Source organism: Eschscholzia californica, unplaced genomic scaffold, assembly GCF_041429995.1.
Source record: "Eschscholzia californica isolate CP2 unplaced genomic scaffold, dmEscCali1.0.p SCAF_6, whole genome shotgun sequence".
NCBI classification, from domain to species: domain Eukaryota; kingdom Viridiplantae; phylum Streptophyta; class Magnoliopsida; order Ranunculales; family Papaveraceae; genus Eschscholzia; species Eschscholzia californica.
The window spans coordinates 25,385,601-25,403,644 of NW_028238483.1; the positions used below are offsets into that span (position 1 = coordinate 25,385,601).

General features: G+C 37.4%; 1 protein-coding gene and 1 pseudogene across 1 annotated transcript; one reads left to right on the top strand and one right to left on the bottom strand.

Moving 5' to 3' along the window:
• Positions 1-7,920: 7,920 nt before the first annotated feature.
• On the bottom strand, positions 7,921-14,003 carry LOC147532865 (putative cellulose synthase A catalytic subunit 3 [UDP-forming]). The gene is made up of 14 exons (XM_086647118.1): positions 13,620-14,003; positions 13,319-13,514; positions 13,000-13,214; positions 12,712-12,814; positions 12,432-12,603; positions 11,652-11,918; positions 11,214-11,559; positions 10,975-11,112; positions 10,763-10,888; positions 10,454-10,666; positions 10,079-10,364; positions 9,773-9,969; positions 9,295-9,645; positions 7,921-9,205 (listed from the first exon to the last, which is right to left on the bottom strand). The coding sequence occupies exons 1-14, from the start codon at positions 13,698-13,700 to the stop codon at positions 8,621-8,623; spliced, it is 3,276 nt and encodes a 1,091-aa protein (XP_086503244.1). The 5' UTR covers positions 13,701-14,003; the 3' UTR covers positions 7,921-8,620.
• Positions 14,004-17,081: 3,078 nt separating this feature from the next.
• Positions 17,082-17,590, top strand: LOC147532866 (uncharacterized; annotated as a pseudogene).
• The last annotated feature ends 454 nt before the right edge of the window (positions 17,591-18,044 follow it).

Here is an 18,044-nt window from a genome sequence, read left to right on the forward strand (position 1 = left end):
CTAAAAGGGCAAGATTATCTTCAGAACCCCAAACCTCAACTGGAGGAGGAGTTGATCGTGAACTAAAATTGCGAAAAGAATTGGATTATTTGGTGGAGGTAAAACGGACATTTGGAGTCAGACGTCAAAATATATATAAAGATTTCCTAGATGTCATGATGGAGTTTCGTCGTAAAAGGATTGATTTGAAACAAGCTATTAAGAGGGTGAAAGAATTTTTCAGAGGTCATTCCAACCTTATTTTGGGCTTCAATACCTTCTTGCCTCGTAGTCTGCACATCTCTCTTGACCCACTCGCTCCCATTAAAGAAGACTACGAAGAAGAAGAAGAAGAAGAAGACGACGACGAAGACGACGACGAAGATGAAGAAGACGACGAAGACTACAAAGAAGAAGAAGAAGAAGAAGAAGATTACGAAGAAGATTACGAAGAAGAAGACTACAAAGAAGAAGAAGCAGAAGAAGAAGAAGAAGAAGAAGAAGACTACGAAAAAGATGAAGACTACGAAGAAGACGAAGACTACGAAGAAGAAGAAGAAGAAGAGGAAGAATCAAGATCAAGAACCAGTGACTCGAGTGACTCAGACTCATACTCAATATGATGAACAAAACCAGCCTCTCACTCAAACTCATGCTCACGATCCACTGACTCAGACTCATGCTCAAGAACCATTGACTCAGACTCAACAACCACCGACTCAGACTCAACATCAAGAACCACTCACTCAGATTGTTCATTTTGGAAAAAATAATGTCAGATGATTAAATTGAAGCTTTCACATTTTTGGGTAGATCATCTACATTTCTAGCTAGGTTATTTTACATTCTCAAATTCTCTATTGTTGCTTACTATTTTTCTTCTTTGAATTCTTCCATGTAACAATTGAATCTTTTGTATGCAAGTAGTCAAGAACACACCACCATTTTAGATATTCTATACCCTCAAATTTTCATTTTCTTTTCGCCCTAAATGTCACTTGGAATGGTTTGTCATGTTTCGCTAGATTTCAATTTATGTATTGAAATGGTTCACGTGGAGGAGTATTGGAATGGTTATCAACATAGTTGAGACTTAATAAAGCAATTGTATTTACAACATCTCTCTACTACGCGATCTCATTCTCTCTTTCTCCTTCTCGGCTTCACCCAAGCTCAATCTTTCACTTAATCATCTAAGGAGGTTTATACCTCTTCACCTGGTATAAGAGCCTTATTTTTTTTACAATGACTTCTACTGATGTTACCTCTGAAGCTATTCATGCTACTACTACTAATTCTGGTGGACCGGTTGATGTTCATGACTCGGATTCTCCCACCACTATCTTAATTACGCCTCTTCTAACAAGCGACAACTACTCCTCATGGTCTCGAGGAATGATCAAAGCTCTCCGAGCTAAGGATAAACTAGGATTTGTTGACAAGACAGCTTCTAAACCCATCAATCCTAATGAGTTACATCTATGGGGACAATGTAACGATTTAGTTTCTAGTTGGCTTATCAATTCAGTTGATCCGTCTTTGCGTTCTTCCATTCTATATGATGATAATTCTTTTGATATTTGGAAGAATCTTTATGATCGTTTTCATCAAACGAATGCTCCTAAAGTTTTTCAGCTAAAGAGAGCTATTTCATGTCTCAAACGACAAGGTTCCGACGTTTCAACCTATTTTACTAATCTTAAAGCTCTTCGGGATGAATTAAACTCCTTAATGACTACAGAACCATGTATATGTGGACATGGCCGATCTTTGATTGATCGGACTAATCAAGATAGAGCAATAGAGTTTCTTCAAGGTCTTCATGACCGATTCTCGACTACTAGAAGTCAAATTTTGTTAATGGACCCGTTCCAGTCCATTGCTCGGATTCACTCCCTTGTTAAACAAGAAGAAGTTCAGCAAAGTCTCCTTACTCCTATGAATATCAATACAGGCACTGCTGCCATTGCCGTTGGAACTAGTGATTATGATTCCAATAGGTTTAATGGTTCCAATAGACAACGATCCAAGCGTCCCCGACCCTTTTGCAACAATTGTAAAATCCATGGTCATCACGTTTCAACATGTTACAAAATCCATGGATACCCACCGAACTACGGTCAGCGAAACTGAATCCGCTCTCGATCCGAACCAGTTGCTGCCTCGGTCATTGGTCAATCGAGTTCGGGGGTGCCTGCAGCAACGTCGTTCACAGCCGAGCAAGACCAATCCATATTGGCACTTTTGGATCAAAACACCAAACACACTAATACAACTACTATCGACACTAACAGGGATCCTCACATCAACTTAACAAGTAAGTTTCTTCTTCTTTCACCCTCCTTGGGTTATCGATTCAGGAGCCGCCAAACATATTTGTTCAGCTCTTTGTCGTTTCTCTACATACTCCATTGCACCACCGGATTTCTATGTCCGCTTACCCGACGGTTCACGGGTTAAGGTGCTTCATATTGGTTCCGTCTATTTTTCAAATAACTATTATTTACAAGATGTTCTTCATATATCTTTTCAATAATCTCATCTCTATCTCTCAAATATCTGAATCACTTCATTGTACCGTTTTATTTGACCTTGACTTGTGTCTTTTTCAGGACCGAGCAACGAAGAAGAAGATTGGGCAGGGTAGTCTTCATGACGACCTTTAATTCCTTCGCACGGAGCGTCCCATCCTTTCGTTTACAAGTTTAGTTAGATATAGTTCTAGTAATTACTCTTTTGTTTTATGGCATTGGCGTTTCGGCCACCCATCTTTTACTCGTTTTAAGTATTTAAATTTGAAGCTTCCATGTATAAATTTTAAATTTTTATCAAATAAAGTATCGTGCGATGTTTGTCCTCTTCCGAAACAATGTCGTTTGCCTTTTCCCTCTCGTATAAATTCGTCCTCTCACTTATTTGAATTAGTACATGCGGATTTATGGGGACCTTTTCTAGTCTCTTCCAACTTCGGTTGTCGTTACTTTCTCACCCTTGTCGACGATTTTTCATGTTACACATGGATATTTCTTATGAATTCGGAATCCGACTTTACCACGTTAATTAAGATTTTTTTAATTACGTCTCTACGCAATTCAATTACAGAATAAAAACCCTTCGCTCGGGCAATGGTTCCGAATTCATGGATACTTCGTTACAATATTGGTTCCTTGAACAAGGGGTTAACCACCAACGTAGTTGTACTTATACGCCCCAACAAAATGAGGTGGTTGAACGCGAACATCGCCACATTCTTGAAGTGGCTCGTTCATTACGTCTTCAACCAATCTCCCACTTTCCTTTTGGGGAGAATGCGTCTTAACCGCCGTCTACTTGATACATAAATTACCAACGCCTATCCTTGATGGCAAGTCTCCTCATGAAATTTTATTAGGTTCACCCCCGAATCTCTCTCACCACATTCTTGAAGTGGCTCGTTTATTACGTCTTCAAACCAATCTCCCACTTTCCTTTTGGGGAGAATGCGTCTTAACAGCCTTCTACTTGATAAATAAATTACCAACGCCTATCCTTGATGGCAAGTCTCCTCATGAAATTTTATTAGGTTCACCCCCGAATCTCTCTCACATGCGCGTCTTCGGGTGCCTTTGTTACGCTCGCGTTCCTTTGATAAAAACAAAAAAGGATGCTCGTTCTTCCGCCGACATCTTCCTTAGTTATCCAAGTGGCCAAAAGGGTTACCGTATCTACGATATCTCAACTCTTAGAATTTTCATCTCACGAGACGTTATCTTCCATGAAAAACGTTTTCCAATGTCTCCGTTCGATTCGGCTTCGCCAACCCCTATGTCACCACCTTTACTATGAGTGTAATTCAGAAGTAGAAGAGGGTTTTGGAATTGAATCATCAACAAACCGTAACTTATCTTTAGCACGTAGTGTCATCTTCATAGCTCTTGACCAGGAGGCATAGTTATTTCTGGTTAACAGTGGAGTTATGAGAACAGTAGTAGGTGAGTCAGAATGATGAACATCAAACACCGGATTTGAATGAGGTGGTGTTCCAGGAGTATAGCATCAGTGGGAGTTGCCATTAGAGAAAGGAAAAAAAAAAACTTGCTTGAAAAAAAAATTGCTTTAAAAAAATTGAACCAAGCTCTTATACCATGTGAAGAGGTTGATTGCCTCTTTAAGTATGAGTTCGGTTTATACTCGAATGGAGTTGATACACACCGAGAGAAGGTAGTGAAGCAAAGGAGTTTAGAGAAAAGTATTTCTCTGTGTTTTTTTATTGATCTTATGGGTATGTATAGGTTTACAATGAATTATCAACAAGTAAAGGATTACACGAAACTATACCTAGGATCTTAAGTATACATATCACAACATATCTCACACAAAATCATAACCATAATTGACTTGATCAATTTGGTATCTTGGTTTGGTGAGACTCTCGGTTGGAGCAGTCCGGCCGGAGCTCCTGTTGGGCCTCAGGAGTGGGCCTAGCATTGGGTCAGTGATGGTGCCCTTAATATATCCCATTCAGCAACCTCCTAATTCCTCTCTGCAGCGGAGGGATTTTAGGGGTTGGTGGCGCAACCTCCTAATTCCTCTCCCGGAGCAGTTATTGGGGGTTTTTCGTTTGAATCTTTGATTTTCTCCCTACAATTCCTCAAACCGACTCCAAAATCTATCCATGGTCTTCCATTTCTATACATCTTCTCAGTTAATATTCACTTTAAACTTCATGATTCGACAGAAATAAGTTCCAAATCGACAACTCTCCATCAAAGGTTAGATCCAGTAAAAGAGAATCGATTTTTACATCAGTGTTGAACGAAGATGAAGATGAACTTTAGAAGATTGTGGTAAATCTCTCTAATTGAGAATTGAGATTGTACTCCTAGAGAGAGAAAATAGATCTATCAAAAGAGGCACATATTGTGTATGAAAAATAACGAAGATCTGTGTTTCAAGTATAAAATCACGAGAAGAGAATCGACATCATAATCTCTGTGTCGGATGGCATTCATTCTAGTATCGTCATATTACTACTTATTTAGTATAATTTTATTATTGTTGATCTTATATGATCCTTAATTCGTGATCTTTAGGGTCCTTGATTCGTAACCTTTAGGGTTTTGTTACTTTATTGTTGCTATCTTGTAATTCTTAGAATCTCTTTTCTTTTCTATTGAACTCCAAAATTCGGTGGAGTTTGGGGTTAGATTTAAAATAGGATCAAGGAATTCAAGAGATATTTTGAAGTCTGATTCCAAAGATTTGGTATTTTCTTCTTCGGACGGCATAAACAACATCCCTCGGAGATAACGGAATGAAACCAAGCGTTAATAGAATCTAGGCCTTCAATTACCATTCAATTCACTAGAAGAGCAAGCAGCACCACTGACGCGTTTTGACTTAGCGCATTCAACATAAGTCCAAAATATCGGCAACATGTGTTTTTGCCCCTTTCAAGTTCAATTATTATGTAATCCTTGATGTAATGTTACTAATTGTGGACATTGTTCTTTGATGAATGAAAGGTTTATTCAAAAAAAAAAAAATAATAATTAAATTAAATAAATGAGGACAAACGGTTAATTAGAAAGGACAAAAAGAAAGATTTAGTTAGTTAGGGCAGTTAGAATATAGTTTGTTAGTTATGTTAGTTGGAAGATCTAGTAGTATTATATAAAGGCAACCGAGTGTGAGATTTTGAGAGAACCAAACTGAACTGATCCATAGAGTGAGAAACAGAGAGGAATAGGAGAAAGAAAGAAGAGAAATCTAGAGAGAGGAGAAAGAAAGAATGAAGAGATCAAGAAGAGAGGGAAATGAAGAAGATGATCATGATCGTGATGATCTTCTATCACAATCAACAACTACTCCTGAATCAAAACCTGCAAGCTCCTCTTCTTCTACTGATCAGTCTAATATATGGCCATCTATTCCTAAAAGGGCAAGATCAACTTCAGAACCAGAAACCTCATCAGATGGAGGAGAAGATGTTCACCAACATCCATTAGCAAATGCAGCGTACGAGTATCTGTTGGAGGTAAAAAGGATGTTTAAAAAGAGTCGCCCTGATATATATCGAGGATTCGTTCAAATCATGAGGGATTATCGTGCTAAAACTATTGATACGCAACAAGTTACTGAGAGGGTGAAGGTATTGTTCAGAGGTCATTCCAACCTTATTACGGGCATCAATACCTTCTTGCCTCATGATCTGCACATCGTCCCTCTTGACCCACTCCATCCAATTGAAGAAGGCGAAGAAGAAGAAGAAGATGAACAGCCTCCAACTCAGAATCAAGATCAAGAACCTCAGACTCATGCTCAAGAACAAAACCAGCCTCTGACTAAGAATCAAGATCACAATCCACTGACTCAGACTCATGTTCAAGAACCACTGACTCAGACTCAAGAACCACTGACTCAGACTCAACATCAAGAACCAGGGACTCAGACTCCAGATCAATAACCACTCACTCAGACTAAAGATCAAGAACCACTCACTCAGACTCAAGATCAAGATGATGAAAATTAAGCCTCTGAATCAACCTCAACACTAAAACCAAAATTCAGAATTCATGGATCTGGCTGGAAATGGTAAAAATTTCAAGCATAATATTGGATGATTATGAAGTATAATGTTTTGAAAAGTGGGTATGTTTTAATCAGAAAATGTGAAGGGATTAATGGGGGGATGGATTGTTCATTTTGGAGAAAACAATAATGTCAGATGATTAAATTGAAGCTTTCACATTTTTAGGTACATAGGTCATCTACATTTCAAGCTAGGTTATTTTACATTCTCAAATTCTCTATTGTTGCTTACTATTTTTCTTCTTTGAATTCTTCCATGTAACAATTGACTCTTTTGTATTCAAGTACTCAAGAACAGACCACCATTTGAGATATTCTATGCCCTCAAATTTTGATTCTCTCTTCGCCCTAAATGTCACTTTGAATGGTTTTTCATGTTTTACAAGATTTCAATTTATCTATTGAAATGGTTCATTTGGAAGAGTATTGGAATGGTTGTCACCATTGTCTGACTTGTTTCAAACTTGTATTTGTCCGCCCTAGTCGGAGAAACCATGGATTACCCTATCCATCAGAACACGGATAGGACATTTCGTGTCTCTTGATTGGTCGTGGAAGACGGCAGAAATTCTAGATTATCTGCTTATACTTTTCGGACTAATACGTAGGTGAGATAGACGAGCTTTACACTTAAGTCTCAGGTGTAGTGCACGCTAGGAGATTTCAGAAGGCACTCAATGTATAGCCCATCTAGGATATCGGATCAAACCAGCAATTGCACACTTCAGGATCGGGCGAGCTTCAGGATCGGGCGGGATCATTTTCCCATCAGACAAAGGCCTCCCCCACAGGAGGCAGACTCTTAGAAAATATTTCCACCCCTAGAGTTTGGGTCTTTTCCATGCCCTCTCTCTCACTAGAATTATATGACAAGAATCCGATTTACACCCATTGCAGATTGATGTTAGGGAAAACAATGGAAGCACCACATGAAGAGGTCAGTTTCTTTACTAACAATTGCAGGATAGTAGAGTCATGGTAGAATCTGCATTTATTACATTGATACGTATGGTTATTAGTAGAAGAAAAATGAAGCGGTAAAAGGGCTGATCACGACGATTCGGCTCCATTGGGTGGGTCATTCAGAGAGATAAATAACCTGCCCAAAAGGAGCCGGTCGCATCAGCATCGATTGTGGTCGGCCCTCTTTTTTCAGGCAAAATAGCACTGATTACTCGTATATTATCAGTGCTTGGTTTTACATGTTCACACAAGCACAAGAGAAAAATGTGCATTCTTGTGCTTTGGTTGCTTGCCTTCTCAAATATCTTGTTTCTATTCACCCCCTACCTCCTAAGAGAGAGAAAACCAAAACCAGTTCTACCATTAAAAGGAAGTGGGTTATATGATATGCTGAAGTTTGAACAGACAGGACATAAAATAGAGTATATCATAAACTGCAAAAATGTTCATACAAAACCATCAATTCAATACCATATAGCTGTTCCTGTTCTGATCTTTTTGTTTCCTTTTCTTTTTGAATAACAAATAATAAGATTATTACAATACAAACCCTAGAAAGAGTACCTGAAGAAGAAATGAAACAACACATATTTTTACTTATAGCATCTCCTCATTCCCTTAAGAGAAAACTCAAATCACAGTTTTCCCTCTGAACTCTTGTTGTTCTTGTTCCTCTTCTTCAAACAACAATAACATATTGCCGGCGAAGAAACACCCGCACTTATTTTGTATAGAAACCAAATATATATAAAGAGAGAAACTGCAATTGTACCAGTAACAATGAGATTCACCCTTCTTCGTCTTTGCTATTTCGAACCCAAACTAATAAAGAATCAAGGAAGTACCGCTACAAAAACTGCATATCAAAGTTCGACACTGACGGGAAGTTGTAATGGCCCTGGTGGATTGATTCTTTCATCACTCCAAAGAAAAGCTTCTGAAATGGAAACCCACCCCAAAAAATGCCAATGTAAACCCTTTTTTGCATCTATCTACACCTTGCAGAATCTCATTACCTAATGTTCTTGTAAATATACACCAGCTACTTTTTGTTTCTAAACTTGGTGTGTCAGAAAATATATTCATCCGATTAAACTTTGAGGACTTGCTAATTACAGTCCAGCCCACATTCTTCAAGGACGGGTCCATCTGACTTGGCCAAGAATGGATCGACCCGAACCCACAATAAGGAAAAGATTGAAGCAAGAAGGATCGACCACACGATGATAATCGTGGGTGTCCTGTTCTGTCGACCCAGCAGACCCTTGAGAAATGGATATAGATGAACAATCACCCAGAAAGCAAAGAAGAGCTTACCAAACAGAGGTCCCCATGATTCGTACCCATTATTTATGGCATTTGAGACACCAGCCACCACTCCAACTATATTTATTACCAACAATGTAGTTGGAGGAATGAGCAATGTTGTCCATTTGAAAGCGTATAGTTCTGAGAATTCATCGTCATCTCCTCCCTTGGATGTTACAGTAAAATTGGTGTCAACACCAGCCAATACCTTCAAAAGCCCCTGGAAGACTGCAAACAGATGAGCAGAAACACCTCCAATGACCCAAAATTGTTCATTTCTCCACCATTCATCAACACCAACACCACTCCATCTCATTTCCAGGATACCCGTAGCGAAAATGCAGATGAAGAGCGAGAGAAACCACAAGCTAGCAACGTTGCTTAGCTGCACAAAAACAGAAAATGTTCATTTTAGGACTCGAATATATAATCAACCAAACAGCGCGAAATATGAAGAACTTGGTAAATATCTACCTCCGGAGTGATAAATTTGCCAGTGAGCAGGCATATTGCAGGCAAAGTACAGTAAGCCAATAAAGGAAATGAAGTCCATGGATATATCGTAGCATTAATGTAAGAGAACCTTTCTAGCCATTTAAGTCCACCTCCATATCCATACCAAAGAGGACAATGCTTGCTCAAGAAAATTTCTACAGAACCAAGGGCCCAACGGAGAACCTGATGAAGACGATCAGAAAGATTGATAGGTGCAGATCCTTTAAAGGCTGGCCTTGAAGGTATGCAGTAAATGGATCTCCATCCATGGCAGTGCATCTTAAAACCAGTCAAAATATCTTCAGTAACAGAACCATAGATCCATCCAACCTGGAAGAAAGACAAAATATTACTCGCAAACAATCTAATGAGAAAATAAACTTACTTTAATGAGAACAAGACAAAATGTCTTCAATATTACTGATAATATAAGATAAGATAAGAGTGGTCAATTTACCTCTTTTCCCCAATCTGTCTTGTCCTCGTAGCCACAACTAATGACATGAATAGCTTCTTTAAGAAGAGAAGCTGGGCTAGCTTTTTTTAGGGCCCCACCATCCTCAAGCAGGGTAGATGCAACAAATACCGGTGATTGCCCGAACTTTTTCTCCAACTTCTGTTGAGACGTTAGAGCACGTTTTTCAATTTCATTACCTGCAAGTGAAGTTAGATGAAGAAAATATGAAAAGACAGTGGAAAAGAGATATAAACGAAGAAATAAGCCACCAGCTAAAGTTAACCAGATTGAACACGACAACCTTACCTTCAATTCCTTCCTCTATACCCTCTAAAGCAAACACAGGAGTTCCTGCAATTCCCTTCTTAGAACTTTTCTTTTTCTTGTCGAACTTTGGCTTGTTAGCCTTCTTTTTCTTCCTCCCTGAGCAACAACATCCACAACAACACCACTTCGGCAAGCAGTTGCAGGTCCTCGTGGGTGGTTTCTTCTTCTTTGGTGCATCAAAACCATAGAGCGCCTGTCTTCTGAAAAGACATCCTGTCCCGACATAAATAGGTCCTTGTATCCCATCTAAACCTTTCATATTAATCTGATACAAGACAAATTTAATCAGTTTCAAAAGTAACAAATTTAAGTTTCGGTAAAAGAAGTACAAGATCTGGAGGACAGTATGCCTACATCGAAGAACACAGTGTTCCTATTAGCATATCGATCATTACGATCAATACCATCAAACCTCTGTGGGAACTGAACATAGCAAACTTTCTTTCCAAGTAATGGATCCATCATGAAACACATTCCTTCTCTAATAGCTTTACTATTGTTAATATAGTGATCACAATCCAAATTCAACATATAAGGTGCATTCGTAAGCACAGCGGAAACTCTGACCTGTAATTTGGACATGTTTACAAGCGTTAGAACCTGCAGTTTTCTTAGTCACCTGACAATATGAAAGGAGTCGGTATAATTTGTGTTATTACTAACCAGGGCATTCATAGCACCAGCCTTTTTGTGATGATCGAATCCAGGTCTCTTTTCTCTTGAGACATAAACAAGACGTGGTAATTCATTTCCGTCAGTATCAGTCCCCCCACTTTGACCTAAGAAAACCTGCATTTGATCAAAACGAAAATATTAGAGTAAAAAAACTAGGAACATTATTATAAAGAAGAAACACAAAGAACATATAAGTGCACCTGAATCATCCCTGGATGATCTCGGACATTGTTCCCAGGCCATGGGGTCCCATCCTGCATGGTCCACCCCTCTTCTGGAACCTTTTGAGCCTTGGCAACTAAAGCATTAATCCGGACTTTGAACTCCTCGTACTCCCTCTGCAATAGTAAGTCAATAACGCAATTTAGCTTGTTAAATATCAGCCAGGAATTTAAGATGGACTGGGTAGGCTAAATTGATCCATCTGCAAATTCCTTACCTTCATTGCTCTTCTCTCCTTAATAAATGAGGGTAAGATTTTATCTTTCAAATAATCGATCTTCTGGGCAAAATAGAACTCTGGTGCACGTGGCTCTATATTGAATTTCTTACAAAATGGTACCCACTTTCTCGCGAACTCAGATGTTTCGGATAGTGCTTCAAATGTCAGCATGGCAGCACCATCATCAGAAACATAACATGACACCTTGTCAACCGGGTAGTCAACAGCGAGAATGGATAGAACAGTGTTTGCAGTGACTATAGGTGGTTCTTTTAAAGGATCCACAGTACTGACAAACAAATCAACTGGAGCAAGTTGAGAAGGTTGGCCTTCTTTCTCATACCTGAAAAACTCAAATTCGAATAATATTCAGATCAAAGAGCACTACGGGGTGATGCAAAATAGCAATAGCACATGATTACAAGGAGCACTTGCCTTAAGGAAAGCCTGTCAAGATAGGTTTCCCTCTCAATTGGGAGCCACTTCGGAAACTGATCAAGAACCCACGAAACACCAAACCAAATCTCACAGATCACAGATACAAGCCACAAACCAAATGCATCGTTCACAGGATGTGTGATTCGGTAATGAAAGAAGAATCCAAGCACGACAAGACGAATTATAATGATCATTCGGTATGGGTTGATTTGACTCGATGGTATGGGCAACTTTCTTGATAATGGTTGTCTACCTTCATCCATTCTGATCAAAGAGAATTGAGAAGAAGATCAATATAGATTCAGTTCGGAAGTATTACTGTTGGTCAGTGAACATTTCTTCTATGACGTGTTAGTGCATACAGAAATAAGTAAAAGCCGAGCGAATGTAGTTCTTTTTTTTTGGTGAAACAGCACGACAAAGACCTTGTTATCTGCAGGATAAACGTAGATTACCACCCACCAAGGTCGGCTTCAAAGAAAGCAATTACAAATAATCCCCTCAACCATGGTCTCATGAACCAATTACATGGGAAATTGCGATTATGTGGACAATATATTTCTCTTTTTTCCTGAACCATAATATGTTTTGCTAAAACAGTCAAACTACCATGACGACAAATTCTTGCCACGTAGCCTACTACAATGTTGTCACAGAGTGTGGTAACAAAGGAATGTCAATATGCTGGAGAACAATCAAGCCATTAAGATGGTAACAAACAAGCCGGACAGTCAAATATAAATATACGAATTCTAAAGAAGATTAGTGAGTGCTTACAAAGGTAAATCTGGCCCATCTCCATCATCATCCCAATCATTACCACCGTTCTCATTTTTCATCATCTGTAACTTCTCCTTTTGCTTCCAATTCTCCACTCTCTCTTTCCAAGCAACGCTGCCATAACCATAGGCAGCCAAATCCTTTGAAGGATCCATAGATCTGGGTTGAACTACAGAATAAAATCACCAGCTCAGTCCACAAACTCTTAACTGACTACAAATTAAAGGAAACTCAATAAGAAAATAAGATGAACAGAAAAAACAAAACCATTGAATACCTGGGAAACCAGCTTCAGGAAAAGGAAGTGGGTGGATTCTTTTCCCTCCACCACCCATATAAGAAGGAACTAAGGCATGATTTTCAGGAGGAATGTCATCAACCTGCACCAACCATGATCCTTCTTCAATTGTAATTCTATAAACATCAACACTGAGACGAAATACATAACTGAAAGAGACGAGTAATCCAGATAATTGATAGTGTGAACTCACTATAGTCAAATGAGAAATTTAACAAAGGAAAGCGGGGAATGCAAGATACGGGTTTTGTACGAGAGGTTAATTACCATCTGGCCGTTAGTAAGCAAAGGAACTTGGGGTAGTGTGTGAACAACTTGAGGCATATCCATCTCTCCAGCTCTTCCATAGCTCATATGACCATGAAGCATAGACTCAGCCATATACTGATTCATATCTTGCCCATCCCTCCCCATGAAATTAAACTCATTTTCAAGATCATCGGTGCCATCTTCTTCTTCATCACCAGCAACTCTAGCACACCCTACAAATTTTTAACCAATTTCTTAGAACCATGAAGAAAGATAATCAGTTACCCATGACTCCAAATTTCAAATAGATCATAGAAAAGGAAAAAAAAGATGTCACCTTTAAGACGTTTAAACCTAGTTTTGCACTGTGGACAGACTTGACTTCCTTCTTGTCTCTCATACTCATAGCAAGTCCGGCAAATCGGAAAAGCACACTCATTACAGGCAACAAACAGCTCCCCATCAACAGTTAACCCAACATCATCACCACAAATCTGGCAAATTTGTCCACTTAATTGTTGTAAAGGCCTAGGCTGAAAACACATATAAAAACCCAAATCAATTCAAACTCTAAACCATCAAAATTAAGATTCCTATCAATCTAATAATGCAAACCATGAAAATAAAAATGAACTTACAGCAGCTTCTCCCTCACGACGGATTACAATAAGTTCATTTCTATTATGAGAACCTGCAACTAAACCGGCACTAGCCTCCATTTCTCAAAGAGACAGAAACCCAATACCAGAAAAACCCCCAATTTTGATCCAGATCTGTCAGTTACTTGGAAACCCCAGACAGAAAAATCCAATCTTTTTCAGTTTGTGGGTGATGTTGGAAACAATTGGTTTGAGATCTGGAAGAAAGAGTGTGACAATTTCACTTGAGTAAGAAAGATCACTGAGTCATCAGTTGAAAGACCTAAAATTGAAGCAATCCCCCATCTCTTCTGATATTATTTTGGGAGGGGGATATGATGAATGGGGTATAGAAGAAGCTGTCTAGAGAGAAACCCACCGACCAAAAAAAGCCATCTCTTCTCTCCCTTATTAATATTCCTTCCTTCTTACCCAACCAATTTGCTGGTAAAAGTAAATTAGTATAAGAAATTCTCACTCATCTGATCTCCTTTCAGTAAAAATATCAAACATAATGGATACAGAAAAACCCAAACATCTAGAGAGAGAAAATAATAATAAATGAAAAAATTAGATAGAGAAACCCTAACTACACCTAACATGTCACAAATAATATATATACTCTATGATGTCCCTAATGCCTACCACTCGTTTCTGATATTTTCAATCCACCGACACAAGTGATGTGTCAAAATTAAACTCTACTTATTTTCTAATGCTAGAGATTATTTTATAAAAACATGATAAGACAAATTCAAAGATTATTCTCTACATAATAAACTCTTTCTCTTTCTTTCCTAATGTTAGAGATTACGTAGAGATGATATGACAAATTAGAATATTAATTATCATTTTCAACACTAATTGAGAACTTAAAGTAAAATTTTGGAAAAATATTTCAATTTTTTCCATACGGTAGAATTTGACAAAAAAATGAGATACGTTAGTCGAAGACCGAATTTTAAACTTTTATTAGTTAAAAAAATAAGTTAAATTTCTTTTTTTGTTAAAATCTCAAATTTGTATTTTTTTGTGTTAAAAATCAAAATATTTGTATTTTTGTTGGTTAAAAATCCAATATTTTTTAATAAAAGTGTTACAAAACTGTTATAAAGTGTTGCAAAGCAGTTGTAAAGCTGTCGCAAGGCGTTGCAAAGTTATCGCAAGACGCTGTAAAGCTATTATAAGGTGTTACAAAGCTGTCGCAAAGTGTTGCAAATTAAAAGTACTAAATTAATAATAAATAGTTTAGGTACATGATAAAGATGAAATATGTTCAAAACTGTTACATATCAATTTGTTTCAACAGTACATTAAGAGATAAATCGGACCATAATAAAAGAAAAATGATAATAATATTAACTTCTAATATAATATACCCGATTTATTTTCTTATCTTCTTCACTGATGTTCATTAGCTCGGGTGAAAACTTCGATAAAAGAATCTCTAGCAAAGGTAAATATATCTGCTAAATCAACCGTCATGTATTACTTCTCCATAAATATGTTTGATCTTAAAGTATTCAAAAGACTTCTCGAATTGAAAAATGTTTTTTTCTGTATTCTCAAACACTTCCATGGAGCAATGATGAACAGTAGTAGAGTTGAAGTATGAAATTATTATTTTTTAGTAAGATCCCAGTTGAATTAGTCCTTCATTTAACGAGCATGTTAGTTCCATCCCTACTTTTGTGTCTTTGCATTACGAGCAAAGATGTATTGATTGGCATCATGACCAGGCATTATGCTATATTCTTATAACGTGTCAAATGCTTCAAAATCAACAAAAAGGAAATTTTGCTTCATTTTCATAGGCCCAATTTTGCAAAGATGATATTTATAGAACTGTCCAAATGTTGCCCAAAATTCATTTCAGGCAACAGCAGCACATGATTTGCCCTTACTCGTGGTTTGTCTTTAGAATCATACAAAAAGTGTACTGATTAATGAGTTCAACTTTACAAGAACTCTAGTTTAACACACATTTCCCCCCTCTCTCTTCATATGTTCAAAGTAAACAAGTTGTTACTTGTTAGATTGAAGTAACGAAATTCATCATGTCCCAAATAAGACAGAGTTGGTAGAATGATTGGGGGGTTGGTAGTAGGGCAAAGCCCTAGCTAACAATTAGTGAGACTCGTGTTCAACTTCAATATGACTTTTTTTTCATGAATTTATAAGAACTTAATACAAATATCTTTTTATGGGCGAGTAAAAATAACAAACAATTTGAAATAGTTTTAACTATAAAAATAAATTAAATTATAGGTTGTGTTTGATATCAGAGAAACAATTTCATGGAAATAAAAGAGTAGAGTTCTTACGTTTGATAGTCATTTATTATTCCGTGGAGTTACGAACTCCGTTATTTGGTTGACTTGATTTTTATTTTTAGGAATATAAAACACGAGCAAATGAGATGTAACTTTTTTAGAGTTAAGTTTCGGAGGTAATTTATGTCTGTTACATAAGAAAAAAAACTCTCATGTCTCAACATAATGTACTCCCTATTAGTCTAGTTAGAAGTTCGTTATGTCAGTTGCGGGCAATGTGAGCTCTATGCAAAAAAAATCTTGATTTTGCCTGAAATCGAACCCACCTGCTAAGTCCATCAGCCTTTGATATATATACATATGTATCTCGTATATGGTACATTTCAACAAAAAAAAAAAAAAAAAAAATCTAAGTCATTTCAAACAATGGACAGAACAGTTGTCAACTTACTTTATTTGGACCACCACCGACACATTGGCGTCCTGATCACGAATACTTCACAAAGGGAGCCAGTCGATCATTAGAGAAAGTTCATAGTAGATAGAGACGGAGAAAGTGGGGAGAGGGTGTAGACCCTTTTGTGGTAGCTTTCCTAAGGAAATGGAGCAATAGTTGCAATGAAAAATAATAGGGGGATAACAATTTGTTTATTTCTCAACAAAAAAAAAAAAAAAAAAAAAAAACAATTTGTTTATGAAAGTTGAAAAATATTTTGAAAGTTCTTGATGAGAGGTTAGGTTTTCTAATTTTCAAGTTTTACCAAGGAAAAATTCCTAAATGTTTTAAATTACAAACGAAGTATTTCTCATTTAATGTTTTTATATGAACTTTATCTCATAGTTTCAGTTTATACAAAATTACACTCAATAGATTTTCAAATTTACCAAAGTCCATCACCACCAACTACACCTTCAAAACCAAATTAGGATTATCATGAACATACAAGATGGGATGCATTTATTTGTTGCTTGAATTAGGATGAGCTCTATTAGTTTATCACAACTAACCAATTACTATAAGTTATTGTTTGGGACTCTACTGCCTGTATTGCATCTCTCTCTCTAGAAAACTTGTAACCGTTCTTTGAACAAATCTTCCGATCTTCGTTGCTTATCCGGCGAAGGGTCTTCCCTTCGCCGGATTCTTTCCTTTTTAGTTTCAATAAACAGAACACCAAGAAACACAAAAATGGTTTCTAGAATCAAGAAGAAAACCCCATCAAAACCTAGCATAGAACGCAAAATCTTCGTAGAAAGAGATCCCCTCTGAAGAATCTTACAAATGCTTCGTCAGTCGTCATTGTGTTGATTAATAAGTCAATCTTAACTTGTCAACGTCGTTTCATCAAATTCTTTTCAAAACTCACAAAGATCGGAACCCCAAATCGTAGAAAACAGGGAGTTCATCTTTTGAAGAAATCCCCAAATGTTGAAGAAAGAAAGGTTAAAAGATAATAGTTTATGTCGGTCTTTAACATTCAACAAGATCGATGTGATTCCGCCATTGTTATACTCTGAGAAAAGATCAACTTATTTTGTGTAGATGAAACATTGATTCATTCAAGAACAGATCCACCACCAGAGAAATTTGATTTCATTGATTAACCTAAAATTGATGGTGTATTAATGTATTTTTACGGTTTAAAACGTCTGGGTAAAGGAGGCGGTTTTCCAATGATGGCGGAGGTTTTCCGGTGACGGAGGCGGTTTTTCGGTGACGACAGCGATTTTCCGGTGACAACGACGGTTGTTCTTTTAGTTTTTTTCCCGTTATTTTCTCAGACCTTTAGGGTCTCTTTTCACGATCTTTAGGATCTTTTTTTCGACCTTTAGGGTCTTTTAATTCTCGATCTTTAGGATCAATGTGTCAGTGTCTAGTCCAATTTCTTTCCCTTCATGAGGCACTTTGCATTTAAAGGTATGTAATTCTCATGAAGTTTTCAAAGGAGAGAAATAACAATTATCGTCCATGTAAATCGTGATTTTATCACTTCTGAATGGAAATGTTTCCCTTCGCTCAAAAAAAAAAAAAAGAATGGGTCAGTCGAGATATAAGAAATAACTCAATGAACTCTATGACCAGAGAATTAAGCCAAATATCAAGTTGTGAATTCTTCCTTAAAACTCTAATCCGTTTGATACGCATGAAAAT